General features: G+C 38.6%; 1 protein-coding gene across 18 annotated transcripts in view; it reads left to right on the plus strand.

Annotated features, from left to right (window-relative positions):
• The window catches only part of LOC131682870 (lysosomal-associated transmembrane protein 4B), an 897,979-nt gene that overhangs the window by 558,267 nt on the left and 325,018 nt on the right, over positions 1 to 14,694 (plus strand). Inside the window, exon 7 of one of the 18 annotated variants that reach the window (XM_058964656.1) lies at positions 7,456 to 7,478. The exons of the other annotated variants lie outside the window; for them this stretch is intronic. Within the exon in view, the coding sequence (XP_058820639.1) occupies positions 7,456 to 7,463 (8 nt within the window). The 3' untranslated portion in view covers positions 7,464 to 7,478. Of the gene's footprint in view, positions 1 to 7,455; positions 7,479 to 14,694 lie in introns of those variants that run through there. 18 annotated transcript variants of the gene reach the window in all.

Consider the following 14,694-nt stretch of genomic DNA (forward strand, 5'->3'; position numbering starts at 1 on the left):
ACTATGACACTCTACAGTTAGCTGCAATGTTGCAGTACCACACGTTGGTGGTATTGGTCCTCGCCCAGTTCGGATGCATTTCATCGGGTTGGATTAAACACAGTTCAACCAGGTTCAGCGTCGAACCGGTACGGCTAACAGAGCCACTACAGTCCATTGCGCAAGGAGAGCAATGGAGCTGGGTTGAGGTCCAGTATACACGAAATGCATCCCCCACCAGCAAGTCAGCTGATTGATGATTTCAACGTGGAGGAAACGTTGGAATCTAGTCCGGGGGGTTGAGACCCTTCGGAGTTGTTCGGAAGAACAACAACTGATTAGCAGCAGAGTAAACCATCCGCAGAAAAATACAGAAACAGTTTTATTGTCGTATACATTGGTTTAGAAGTTATGCAGACGGTACTACAGCGTTGGTGGTATTTGTCCTCACCCATCTCGGGTGTATTTTCACGGGTTGAATTTAGCGCAATTCAACCATGTTCGGTGTCGAACCATTTCGGCTGTGAATGCCCCTGCAGTCCGTTGCACATGATGTGTACCGGAGCTGGACTGAGTTCCAGTAAATTGGAAATGCACCCCCAATACCGCCAACGTATACATCGCATCAACAAGTTACTGTTGATGATTCCAACACAGAGGAAACGTTGGGATTGAGTTCGGGGGTCGAGACCCGCCGGAGCTCTTTCGGAAGGTAACACAGCAACAGTCCAGTGAACACTTTCACTGGAGCCTTCACGAAAATCATCGTAGTACAGCAACCAATCTAAGCACCATCGTATACAGCAACAAGTCTGGGGTTGAACCCATTCGGATCTCTTCGTGGTCAATACCATTGGAACCTTCATGAAATCGTCGTAGCACAACAATATACCATCGAGCGCAGGAAAATCAGCAGAAATCGAATTATTCAGCAGATTGACAGCAAGGAGAAGAGGCAGATCAGGTATCAGTCCTACTTAGTTGGACAAGTTTCAGCACAGTCGTCGCAGCAGTCAACGTCGCCGAGAGCGACCGCGGAGGCCACGAGGCCTCCGTTCCAGGGAAGTCATTCTATTATAACTTTTTACTCTTTAAAAAGCATCCTTTCTTATATTCAAGCGAATATAACGTCATCAGCCAGTCAGCTGGACAGGATCACCAGAAAATCAAATACGGAGCTAGTCGGTATTAGCCCACTGAAGCATGGACACCAACGTCAGTCTGTCAGCGAGACAGACCCACTGAACAATCAGAAGGCGACCAGTTGTTTCCAGCATAACGGAATCCAGTACAAGTATCACCAATAACGCAACCGTTTCAGCCGAATAATCCTGCGAGAACACAACCAGACCAGCAGCTCAGCAGTAGTAACCAGCCAACAGCCATGCATGCAAATCAGAAGCATCGGAATATAGATACCACTCCATCCCTCCCCCGCATCTACTCGTCGTACTCGGTCCAGTTAAGGTGCAGTACCAAGCACAGCCAACGTTTGTCAGTTTATAACCACACGCTAGAAGTGGTTTCGAGGTACCAGCAACAAGGCAATTAGGGATGGCGCGGTTCTGGTTGAAGTGACTGGAACTGCCATCCCAACATAAACCCAAGATAAGTATTTTCAATCGGTACCAATACAACAGGAATTGATCCGCTTTCCCATACAGGTACTGATGCAGATTACGACACATCAAGCTACAGGAGTAAACAGCAGAACTACGTAATCACTGTCGATTCAGTACATGGATCTTCACTGCGAGGGGTGGAGGTGGCCAACGGAAGGAATCAACTGCGAATAGATTCTTGAATCATCAAATCATCCAGATCCGTCTAGTATGAAACCCAGCGGAGTTCAACATATAGCATGCGAGGTCGTCAGGTCGCTACCGTGTGGATACGGCAGGCGTCACAGCTAACATCGGCAACGTGGTCCAATGATTACAGCGTTCAGCATACAACCAACACAATCATCAACCAACATTAGCAGACTACGAGTGGTGGGACCAGCGGAGTCGCTCGGGTCTTGTCTTATCGACGCCGGCTGCATAGCAGTTGACGGAGTCAAATTCAAGTCTCCCGTCCTCGACGCCCATGGTACACCACTAAACATCGAGCACCAAATTGCAAGGCAGGCAACTTTAGTTCGACTTCGGAAAATTGATCACAGGATCAGCATATAGAAAATAAGTACAATATTCACATAGAAATATATTAGCAGTAAGGTTAATCATACAAGTCAGGTTAGCAATATGTAGTGTTGAAAGTAACGTCTTTCAAGGCGGGCGGTATGTTTGCGCCTATGTCCAATTTCTTATCAACACAGTATTAGGGTTTCACTGTACCCGCAACATAAGTGCCTTAGGCATGCCCTTTAGATCAGATTGATTCAGCGTAGTGGTCGTGAGGATATTTTGCCGTTCTGTCAGTCATATATCGTCGTCAGTATGTGTTTCCGGTCAGAAAAGGGTTTCCGGTTGAACTAATCTACAGTCATCAAAGGGTACAGCAGGACTATAAAAGCCTAGCTCACAGCAGTTCAGGCACGTTCTTACGTTTTTACGTTTGTAAGTTATTCCGTCAATACTGTTTATACTGTTCGTCCGTCCCTTAAATACATTTAGATAAGTACATATTATATTGTGTCCGTCAGTCCGCTAGTAATTTTGTGAGTCAGATCCAAACCGCGTCAGTACCGCTTAGTCTAATAAACGGAAAATGTGAAGTAGAATCCACCGAGTTTATCTACATCGAGAACACGAAATATCACCGACAAACCATACAGACGTTTTGATGTGCGAAAACACAGTCTTAAGACAAAATGATACATTAGAGCGGTTTAGCTCCGAACACATATCCGGCTAATCGCAGTGGTGAACTTCCGTTAGCCGTTTGGCTCCCGTTTCTGTGAACCATTTAGTTTCTGTTTTCGCGAGCCATCTCAATTCCTCGTCGGAAGTTCTCCCGATACCGATGCCTGTTGCGTGAGTCAATTAGCTCCCAGTTTTGTCGCATAGTCCATAAATCCTGCTCAAAGGGCCAACCAGTACTTGGAGAGGACGGTTCGGCGATACCGGATGGAGCGTAGCTTCTGGTTCGCTGCTTCCGGTTCGTTGAAAACTCGAGGACCCACCGCTGGTGCTTCACTCGACCTACTCGATCTTGTCCCTGACGGTGAAACTAGTCTGCTCACATGCTTCGGTCCGGCGATTCCAGCTGGTTCGTAATGCCCAGTACACTGGCGCCTCAAGCAAAGCTGTGGTTGCTCTCACAGCCTTCCCCTTAACATAATCATCGTAACTTTAAAAGTTCAAATCGATGATATATTTTCCGACCGCGCTGTCTTTCGGCTGCTAGTCATCACCAACTCTGTTTTATGATGGGCAATCGTCTCCGTGTCGAGTGTCTCCTCTTCTAGCGATTGTCCGATTACTTGGAACACCACATCATCCGTGAAGCCGAAAATCGTTATATCTCTGGGAAGGTTCAGCTTCAATACTCCATCGTACACTGCGTTCCACAGCGTCGAGTCGAGGAACGTCAGTTGTAGTTGTGATTCTCCCTTGTCTGTCTCGTAATGTTCGGTACTGAAAGTAGCTCTATAATATCTTGCAGAGTTTTTCATGCTGTACAGTGAATGGGCGATTGCTTCCCAGCCAGTACTATTGAAGCATTCTTCACGTCTAAGGGAACCACCACGCAAAAACGATATCCTTATCTCTGCTGTCTCCAAAGCTCCCACAACCGTTTGGATGGATTTCACTGTAGACCTGCCTATAAGGAAGCCGAATTACATGAGATGCCGTTCTCACGGTCCGCGTACTTCGTTAGCTTGTTCAGGATTACTCCTTTTCTCTAACATTACCAAGGGATATATTGACTACGCTGAAAGATCTCCATGTTGTCCCGGCATCGCAAGCAACATCAGCTTTTGTCGCTTCCAATTATCGGATCGTTTTGAATATATCCGGGCTCTCATGTATCACTTCACTTTTATGGCTTTCGCCATCTCGATAAGCTGTTTGTTGGTAAATCGATCTTCATCTTTGTGATCAACCTCCTCACTGTACGGCGAAAATAGATTCATGTTGTGGGGAAAACCTTTCGATGGTGACCTCCATCTTTTCCGGGCACCTTTCAGGTGGTGCAGCTGAGCCTTTTATCTTTGTTATGCCAACTTTGTAGGTCTCTCCTAAGGAAATTCGCGTTGGCTTTGTGGCAAGGCTTTCTTGTACAGCTTGACTGCTTTGTTGAGAGCGGTTCTTGCAGCTCGCTTCCCTTGAGCTTTCTGACATCTGTTTTAATTTTAAATATATTTTACACGGCTCAATGCGTTAGCACAACTGAGCCGTGGAGCGCACCTTGGGGGTCATTTGCTCCGTCTTCTCTCGCGTTTTCGTTTACGTCCATGTCATCATCGGTACTGCATTCATCTTGCTCATCGTCGGATGTTCTTATTTGTAGTTTGTGCTTACGGGTCGCTATTGTAAATCCTTCTTCATCGGTATTAGATTCCTTATTGGTGGTGTTGGTTGTTGGTTTAGAAACATTTGCTGTAATCGTTGTTACTTCGATGTTGGTAATGGCAGTTGGTTTAGTACTAGGGCCGATCGTTGTTAAGCTGGTGCTTGTGAATGCCCGGTCTGCAGTCGTTGGTTTACCAACTGGTTGTGGTTTAACATACGATGATTGTATACCGGCTTTGGTCGTATCAGGTGGAATTTCTTTAGCAGTCTCTGCGCAAGGTTTCCCGTGGTGTAGCGGATGATCACAATAATGACAGGTTTGTGACTAGTGTTCGTTGAGAATATTCAACACCATGAGGTAATTTGCATGTGAAAATCAAGTGAGAGGGAATAGGTTTTGTCGGACGCATTCTCACCACACGAACGCCGTTGCGGAGTCTTGGGAAGAAGTTCCTCCAAGTATCTTCCTTAACACTATTCACCTCTCCGTATTTTGACAGGATTTGTTTGATAGCGAAGGAACTAGTACGTGGTACCAGGTCATGTATCTTTATTTCAATACTGTCAACATCTATATACGTTGGGATACTGTATAAAATGTCATTACATTCGATAACGTGTTTCATGTTGTTCTGGGAAGCGAATGATTCTGCTTGACTAATAAAGTACCGCAAGCTACGTTGAACTTCAAGTTCACCTTGAACATTTGCTCCCCTTCATGAATTGATGGTATTACCGGATATTTCGTGTAGTCAACAGCAACACAGTTTGCCCGCATCGTGATATACTTTTGCTTTGCATTGTCACTCATTGTTTGTTCACGTTTCACACACTAGGCAGAAGGAATCAATTTTTTCTTTGCAAATAGACCAAGCGTCGCGCGGGTAAATTTGATTATTTGCCCTGCTATTGCAGCGGAGCGATTTCTAGCTTCTGAACTGAGCGAGATGAGAAACCGAAGTGATCTCCGACTTCTTCTCCAAGCTCGGAGGCAACTTATACGTAGATCGATAATCGTCGTATTGCACCCGGCGACCGTTTCTCGGTTTCCCATCCCTTGGTATGGTCGCATTACACGCCCTTGTTAGTAGTGCCGTGAACTCGTTCGCATTTAGGTTGAAGAGGATACCTTCAAATTCAAGTTCTTCGACGGACACGTTCCTGTGAAAAATCGCTGTTTTCCATCTTCACTCGTTTATATATCTCCCACATATTCAAATTCATGTTTGGTTCATAGTCCTGTTATCAATGCTGTACCAGATCGCTTGGTGGTCGCTGTGGATATATTCTCGCACACTTTTCAGTCCATCTTTCCGGTTACTCCAAGGCTACAAAAATTGACATCGATAATGGATTGCCGGTTCCCCCTGCGGTAAGTGCCGATGATACCATTATTTGTAAGATCTATATTTAGCTTTGCTAGAGCATTCTTGATCGCTGATGGCCAGACAAAGTTCTTTTGATTCCAGCGTCTATCTCGAAAATTTCGCACGTTTCTGGTTCTTGGAATATTTCAGAATTAATGTCTCTTCGGCTTCTTGGAAAACGACTTTTTCGATTTTCAAGCTTAGCCTTAAATGGAAAGTTTGGTAGCAGATTTTGATCTGATCAAGTTCATAAGAATCGCACATATGGCTGCGGAAATACGGTATGAACACTACGATCCCATATGAAATCTTTAATTGTCAAAAACATTTCGGTAAAGCTCATGTATACTGAATATTGAACAACATATAAATCGCCAGGAGTCTGATTTGAATTCAGATTGTTTCCTTATCGAATTTATTTTCGAATGCAACGATCGATTATGTCTCTATCGACTGTTGCGTTTAAAATGAAATCGATTCAGAAGTCGGTCTGTATTAGCCTTGCCATGAGATTTTCGTTTGATAATACACAGATGGGTCCTTCCTTCCGCGACCAGCAAACGTTTCATTTGATGTTGGACTGGATCGATGATCTCATTTAAAATTCACATTTACCCGAGAATGGTCAAAATAAAAATTATCATGGGATGGTAATTTCTAAAACTACCATAATAGTTTTCAGTTACGAAAAGCAAAACTCTATGGCAGCTATTGTTGCTCTATAAAACGTGACAATTTTTTGAATTTTGATTATTATAGAAAAATTATTTGCCCCCTGATTTTTTTCAGCGATTTTGAAGGGGGGGGGTGACATAATTTTTAAAAAAGATTTGCAATGGCCTAATTGCAATAAAACTAGTAAACTTCAAATCGTCCGATTCTTCGTCTTTAAAATAAATAGCACAAGGGTGAATAGTACATTGAGTGTTTACCCAATAGAAGCCTTGAACTGTATCCTGCACAACGAAAGAATAATGCTCCAAAAAATCACAGATAATGATGCATTCTGTAACTTTCAAATTGCTTTTGATGTGTTTCAAGTAGCCTTTTCCCTGCCAAAATGCAGTGTTTTGCACAATTACTAGCGAACATGGAAAATCCTATTGTAATATCTGGATAAGTATTTTTGGAGATAGAATACGCCTCCTGCAAGTTACACAAAACTAATCTTCTCTGTAAGTAAATTTTGCCTTCTTCATTGTTAGATATTAAATAATCCCTTTCCCTGCACAGACGCGGCTTACATCGTCACTATTATAAAAAATCGTAACACATGTTATCGTTTCTCTTCCTATTGCCGCAGAGCTTAAACTCTTTTCAGGCACCACCATTATTCCTTTCACTTGCTGCAATGCTTTTGCCTTGTTGGCCATATATTGAGAAACATTGAACTCCTGCATAATTCTATATGTAGTCCAACTTTTGAGAAGTGTGGTTAAAATCCTGTATCGCTCATTGCTGTCTCTTGTTTCTTTTTATTGCTCCTTAAGTTGTGTAAGAATTTCATTATCGTCCGACAAAGGTGCGTAGTAAGTGGTAACGATCGTTTCAGAACTGGGTGCTTCTGCGGATTCTGAAAATACATATGATAGATTGATTATCAGAAAAAATCATGCAAATGATTTCTTTTTTATTATTTATCTTGGTAGGAAAATGAACGAATCCGGAAGGTCCTGCAATGGCGGTCAATGTTTCGAAGGACTCTGAAAAAAGGTTTCAAAGAACAAGAGTTCGTGTTGACGAAATAAAAAATATGTTTCTAATATTTTTCGGTAAGGAACGTATATATATATATATATATATATATATATATATATATATATATATATATATATATATATATATATATATATATATATATATATATATATATATATATATATATATATATATATATATATATATATATATATATATATATATATATATATATATATATATATATATATATTTAAGACATGTAAATTTAACTTCATTATACAGGTTGTTATAGTGCTGATGTATTGGTATACTACGATGTATGGAAAATTTAAATAGCTATTTTTGAAACATTTTTTTCTCTCAGACAACGAAAATAATCTATACCGTATAAATTGATTTAGTAAAATTCAGCCAGTTGTTTAGTGTTCACGCAAGACATGTGACTTTTTGGATTTTAGTGTCTAACTAGTGCTAATTTGGGTATTAGTTAAGATACATCGTCTAACTAGACACCCAGATGGTGCGAGTTACTGACGAGGAGAATCCGAAACACTAAAACAAAAACCATACTTTATGTAAGGTATTGTGTCCTTATGCACAAAAAATTTGGCATAGTTCAAAATTTTCCCATTTGGGAATTTGCATAATTCCAGGCATTTGGGTATTCACACCATAAGACAGTTTCGGTTCATATTCCTCGTCGGTAAACAGAACTTCTGTGCTTACTATCGAGCATCACTCGGTAAAAACCAGTTGTCTAGTGTTCACGCAAGACGTGTGACTTTGTGGATTTTAGTGTCTAACTAGTGCTAATTTGGGTACTAGTTTAGATACATCGTCTAACTAGACACCCAGTTGGTGCTAGCTACTGACGAGGAGAATCCGAAACACTAAAACAAAAACCATACTTTATGTAAGGTATTGTGTTCTTATGCACAAAAAATTTGACATAGTCCAAAATTTTCCCTTTTGGGAATTTGCATAATTCCAGGCGTTTGGGTCTTCAAACCATAAGACAGTTTCAGTTCGCTATAGGCATTCGTCGGGAGAAGACCTACAGCTTTGTAACAGTGGTTTCGGCTTACGGAGAGCGAATAATATTTTGTGCTGTATGTCGTTTGCATTAGTGTTTCACGAATTGAAAAGACGGATTTCTTTGACTCGAGATCGAATCATTTTATGACTCGAGACAAAATGGTTTTGAAGTGTTTGCCCATCTTTAATGAGACAGTGCATTGTTATTGAGATCATGTTCATGATTAAAATTTCCGAGAAACTGACACATTTCGCATTGAGGCGTGTGTGATATGGGTGGAACAGTGCTGGTAGTCTACGCTTTAAGGTTGCACAGAGAATGCGCAAAATTCTCAAACGAAAAAAGCAGTTTTTTCCACACCGTATGTCAGCTCTCCATAAAAATCAATCAGCGTATGTAGAATGTTGTTACAGTACTGCTGATTGATTTTTATGAAGATCTGACGGTGTGGAAAAAACTGCTTTTTTCGTTTGCGAATTTTGCGCATTCTCTTTGCAACCTTAATTCGATTGGAAACACCAACACGGATATAAGGCTGAAGTGTGGTGTGCGTTTTTATTTCTGTGTGATCTGTTTCGAAGCGGTGTTGCTGCGCGGTGAAGTGTATAGTGTAGTGATGTTGGTTACATCTAACAGAATATTCCGAAGCGAAAGCTGGAAAGCAGGGTCGGCTGCAGAAATGGAATTGGAGAACCTCGGTGATTCTTTTCCATTATCGAATTTATTACGCTCATTATATTATATTCATGACATTGATGCTGGATTCTGTCATATTATTTAACTTACACGCCGTGTCTTGTGTGCCTTTATGACAACGAAATAATGCTGGATTACGTGCGTCTAGGTCTGCGTTTTGCTCTCTTTAAAGTTTGTGGAATTCTTATTGGAAAGGTGATATAAGCAGCGCGATGACCACCCATTTTCCTATGTTATGTTTTCTGTACAATTCTAGGTGTGCAGCATTTGGTTTACGGCTTTGGCTTAATTTCATGTGTGTAGAGATGCACACTTTCATGACATGCAGAGAAGTTTTTTCTTATTTTCTAACAATTGAGGGTGAGGAGGGGAGGTCTCGCCTAACGAAAAATCATTCTCGAATAATTGTTGCAGCTTTAGACTTTTATCTCACAGTTCGTTAGTGGCAGCGCTCGGGTTCAGGGGTGTTTTGGCGGTGGTTCGACCGTTCATTCGCGTAGTTGGGGTTGTGCTCACTTTCTTATGAGGCGAGTGACGATGGAGTTCCCATGCAATTCCAGTAATGACGCTGCATAGTAATGACACTTTTGTTGCGCGTGTGGGGGCCCCATATGGTACACCTCGGACATGTGCTGTATAGTGTTTTGGATTTTGTATTTGTAGCGCCGGGTGCATCATGACAGAGTGTTGGATGGGTGGGGGTGTTACCGGTTTATGTAGAGTTGGTTTCGCGTGTACTTTTTTCACTTTCAATTGTTACATTGTTGCATGGCTACGTCACTATATGCCGAGGAGTGGTGGAGGCGTTGGACGTGGTTATGTACTTGATAATGATTTTCGAAATGTTTCGATGGCTGCATTTCAGTTGTTGTATTCATGATGTGTATTACATGGTATAAGTATTGAGTTGTTTCTGGGGTCTTCATTCTTATGAGCTGGTGCATGGCGGTCATCATGGTTGTGATGGATTGTATTGTATTGTGTTGTATTATATTGTATTGTGTTATAGTATGTTGTATTATATTATATTGTATTATATTATATTATATTATATTATATTATATTATATTATATTATATTATATTATATTATATTATATTATATTATATTATATTATATTATATTATATTATATTATATTATATTATATTATATTATATTATATTATATTATATTATATTATATTATATTATATTATATTATATTATATTATATTATATTATATTATATTATATTATATTATATTATATTATATTATATTATATTATATTATATTATATTATATTATATTATATTATATTATATTATATTATATTATATTATATTATATTATATTATATTATATTATATTATATTATATTATATTATATTATATTATATTATATTATATTATATTATATTATATTATATTATATTATATTATATTATATTATATTATATTATATTATATTATATTATATTATATTATATTATATTATATTATATTATATTATATTATATTATATTATATTATATTATATTATATTATATTATATTATATTATATTATATTATATTACATTATATTAACCCGGTGCGCTTCGCTACACCCATCAGGACTAAGCAAAATAGTTTAAATATACCAAAAATAACAAATATGTTTGTTACAAAGAACTTATTGTAATTCTCGCAGATAGACAATGTTCTTGGTTTGATCACCTGGAGCACAATTAAATAAATTGGTCTTTTTTCCCGTACACAATCGTTTTAAATCCCTTGGTATCATTCGAATTCGAGGTAGCAGTACATCTGCTCCTTTATATTTTCTAGATACAATGGTCGCTTAAATGATTTTTTTCAACCAAGTCACAGTTGTAGTGGGTCGATGTTGCGCGGAAACTAATATAATAGGCACACAAAGTTTCAATTGCAACACATGCGGTGCACAGTGTTGCAAAACAACGTTTTCATGCTCAAAATTCAATAACTACTGAACCATTGGTTTTGGAGAATGGATTTTTTCGAAAAAGTTTCTAGATATAAATAGAGGCATCTTTTGATATAATGAATTAGGTGATTAATCCCCTAAAAGTGAGATAGAAGATTTATGTACCCAAATAATTTAACTAGAAGTTCGCGGTCTTCAGTAAAGTTCTAGAAAATATTATTGTGAAAAACTTTACTGAGGATACTGAAGCTCTATATAGTAACAGTAGCGAGATATGCAGGTTTGCTTCAGATAAACCCCTTAAAAACATTTTTTTTCTAATATAACTTTTACTTTCTTTTTTGTGAATTGACCTACGAAGGTGACTATAAGAATCATTCAATAAAAGAATGCACATATAGTGGAAAGTTTTGTTTTCGAAACATATTTCCAATGATACGAAGACATAACGGAGTGTTGACGGACATGGATAAAAATAATTCATAAAAAATGGAAGATTTAAAAAAAAATATTTTGGCGATACAGAGAGTGTTAGTCGGGGGACCCGGGGCTATTAAGACAGTGGGGGTAATTCGGACTCCCTCGATTTCTCAGAAAATAGCAAGACTTTCTGACTATCGTACATATTCGTGGAACCGCTATTCTGAAACATTAATTTTGAGATCTGAAGTTGATTCTTTGCTCTTTGTAGGAAGGAGATACAACGCGTTTTGTTGTTTTGCCATTCTCAATACAAAAATGATTATAATGGAAAACCCGTGATTAAAGCAGCAAATAAAAATGAAAAAAGTAAGTGTTTTGGAAAGCTTGAGGCTCCTAATTTATGGGATGATTTTCGTTTGGGAGAAAATAGAGATATTTTCGAGACGGTCACCAGTTTTGAGCGATATGAGCATACGGGGCTATTCGGACCCCTATTCCGTCAACAACCGTTTAGCGGCTTGCGGCTGCGTACACCATAGCACACGCCATAGCAAATCAAATACATGGGCCGCCAAACGACATACTATGGCATACCAGATTGTTGTAACTAATTCATAGGTAAACATAATTCCATGGTAAAAAAATTAAAGAAAAATGACGGTCTGAATTGCCCCGTAGAGAGGTCTGAATTACCCTTACATTGTAAAAGGATGGAAAAACGTAGAGGTTTGCAAAGCGTTGCCTAGCGCTGCCATTGAGTGGTGCAAATAATCTTTTTATGGCACCAAAATGTAGCTGAGATTTTAAACTTACAATTAGGACTTTTGACCGGTAACTTTTTTCACATCTATCCACCTGAAAGGGCGATTTGCTTAAGTAGGCCCGAATAGCCCCGGGTTCCCCTATATCCATTCACTGTCCATATAATCACTGCACAATTCAACAATAATTCTTCAAATATCATACTGAAAATTGAGCCAGTGACAGAGAATCTCTGGGAGTATCTCGTTAAAAACTTGCTTTGTAGTGTACATCATAAATCAAAATATATTGGACCAATCGTTTTCAAGGTTGGCACAGTTCTTTTACATATCCCCAGGTATTGATCGAAGCTTCTATTTTTTCTTGATATTTGAATTTTTCGTAGCATTCTGCAGCTAAAAATGCAATTTTCGTTAAAAAAAAAACTACAAGGGGCAGCCCTATGGGGTTGCACGAGCTGTAGACGTAGGACTATACTACTTAATGTAAAATATTTATTTTCTTAGTACATTTATAGTAATAATAAATCAAATATATTTCTTACGTATGGTTTAATCACAACCAATCGACATCGAGTATTACACATTGAACCAAACCTGCTTGGTTATCAGGTCATTTCATTTTTAGTAGGTAATTGAATCCGATTGAACTTATTTAAGAAGATCTGAAGAAAGAAGACAGAAAACTGTGACCGAACTATCATCTGGAGCTAAATCTTTATAGCATAAGATTAGCTTATAAAAACTTTTCGATTGTGTGTGGTAAAAAACCCGGACCAGTGAAGAAAAATCAAATTTTAGACAATATAATCACATTTCATGTATAGACCAAGCATTCTAGTTATATTTTGCCATTATTGTAACTTTCCTAAAGTACGCATACAAATATAGCGAATGCAGTGGTCTTAATCATATATCGAAACTATAAATATACAAGAATCGAAAACAATTCTATATATGGACACGATGCGTTTTTGCAACGGTTTTTTCAAATTGCAGTGTATTCATTCATAAATAGGCTTTCTAGTTTGTACCTATTAGTAGAATCAAAATACTATAGGCTGAGTGGAAATGAATCACGTGAAGGGGAAATGAATCAATGAATTGATCGAACGTAAAAAATAAATTTTCGTTGTGCAATTTAGTAACAAACTACCTACACATTCGACTCAAACGTTAAACCCAAGCGCACAAAGCAAAATGAATCAACGCTGATGATGATGGGTAGAGCGTAAGAGACAACTAATACCACGACACTATGTTAACCGTGTTTGCAAATGGAGCTCGCATGTACAAACTATTTTGTGTACGAATAATTATACATAAAAGTGTGCTGGAAACGAGCACAACCCAAAAAGATAGCGTAGTGTTTGAACGGCAAGCTCAGTCGCATTCACTGTGTAGCGTATCTCCACAGGCAGTGTAACGGACTTCTAACTCAGCTACACTGGCTGTGAAAACACACAACGCAGTGACCTGCTTCGTCTGCCGCTCAACAGGCAACTGAGCTGCACTGGCGAAATCCGTCCGTTTAAATAGTCGATGATGACGTCATTCATAGAAGCGTAGCGCGCTTGGTACACAAATCTGTCGTGCTGGACTAGGGAAGCGCTATCTTCTATACTTTTATGTATAATTATTAAATGCGCGATATTTTGACTAGGTTGTTTATTATTTAAATTTTTAATGCCATGATATCAAAAATCTTTGGGTTTATCTATTGGAATCAATTCTTAGAAGTATTTCGGGGCGATATGCGCAAAAAAATTAAAAATCTATCGTGAGATGGCTGAATTATATGCGTTTAAAATTGGACCACTTTTCGTTACATACCATTTTTGTAGAATTTGCAACGTGCACCCCTATATCGAAAACAAAGACGTAGTCCTACGTCAAAATCATGAAACTTATTTTTGTGAACAAAGTTATGATCTTTAATGATGTTATGATATGAAGGAGAACTGTGCAAAATTTCAAAAAATTTGGTTCAGTAGATTTTGAGTTTTGCTGTACATCGCATTTATTCGAGGTGTCTCATGAAGATTCACTGTTACACACCCAATTTTCAATATTTTGCCTTGAACATTTAGGAAAATATTGTTTAAATGTTGCATTATTGACTGAATAGACTAACACTCCCGGTATCGTAAATTTTTTTTGGTGCGATATTTTTTTCAACAATAATCTTACCCCCTTAAGCAAGAACTGATTTCATCAGTAGGTGTCGGCTAACGGATAAAATTTGACGAAGATCGTGGACCACGCCACCAAATATTCGATTAGTTCCTTTTATGGTCCTCGTGAATTCGTCCTATATAACAGTGTTGCATTCTTTCAGCATTTTGT

The sequence above is a fragment of the Topomyia yanbarensis genome, chromosome 2 (assembly GCF_030247195.1).
Source record: "Topomyia yanbarensis strain Yona2022 chromosome 2, ASM3024719v1, whole genome shotgun sequence".
Taxonomy (NCBI): Eukaryota; Metazoa; Arthropoda; class Insecta; order Diptera; family Culicidae; genus Topomyia; species Topomyia yanbarensis.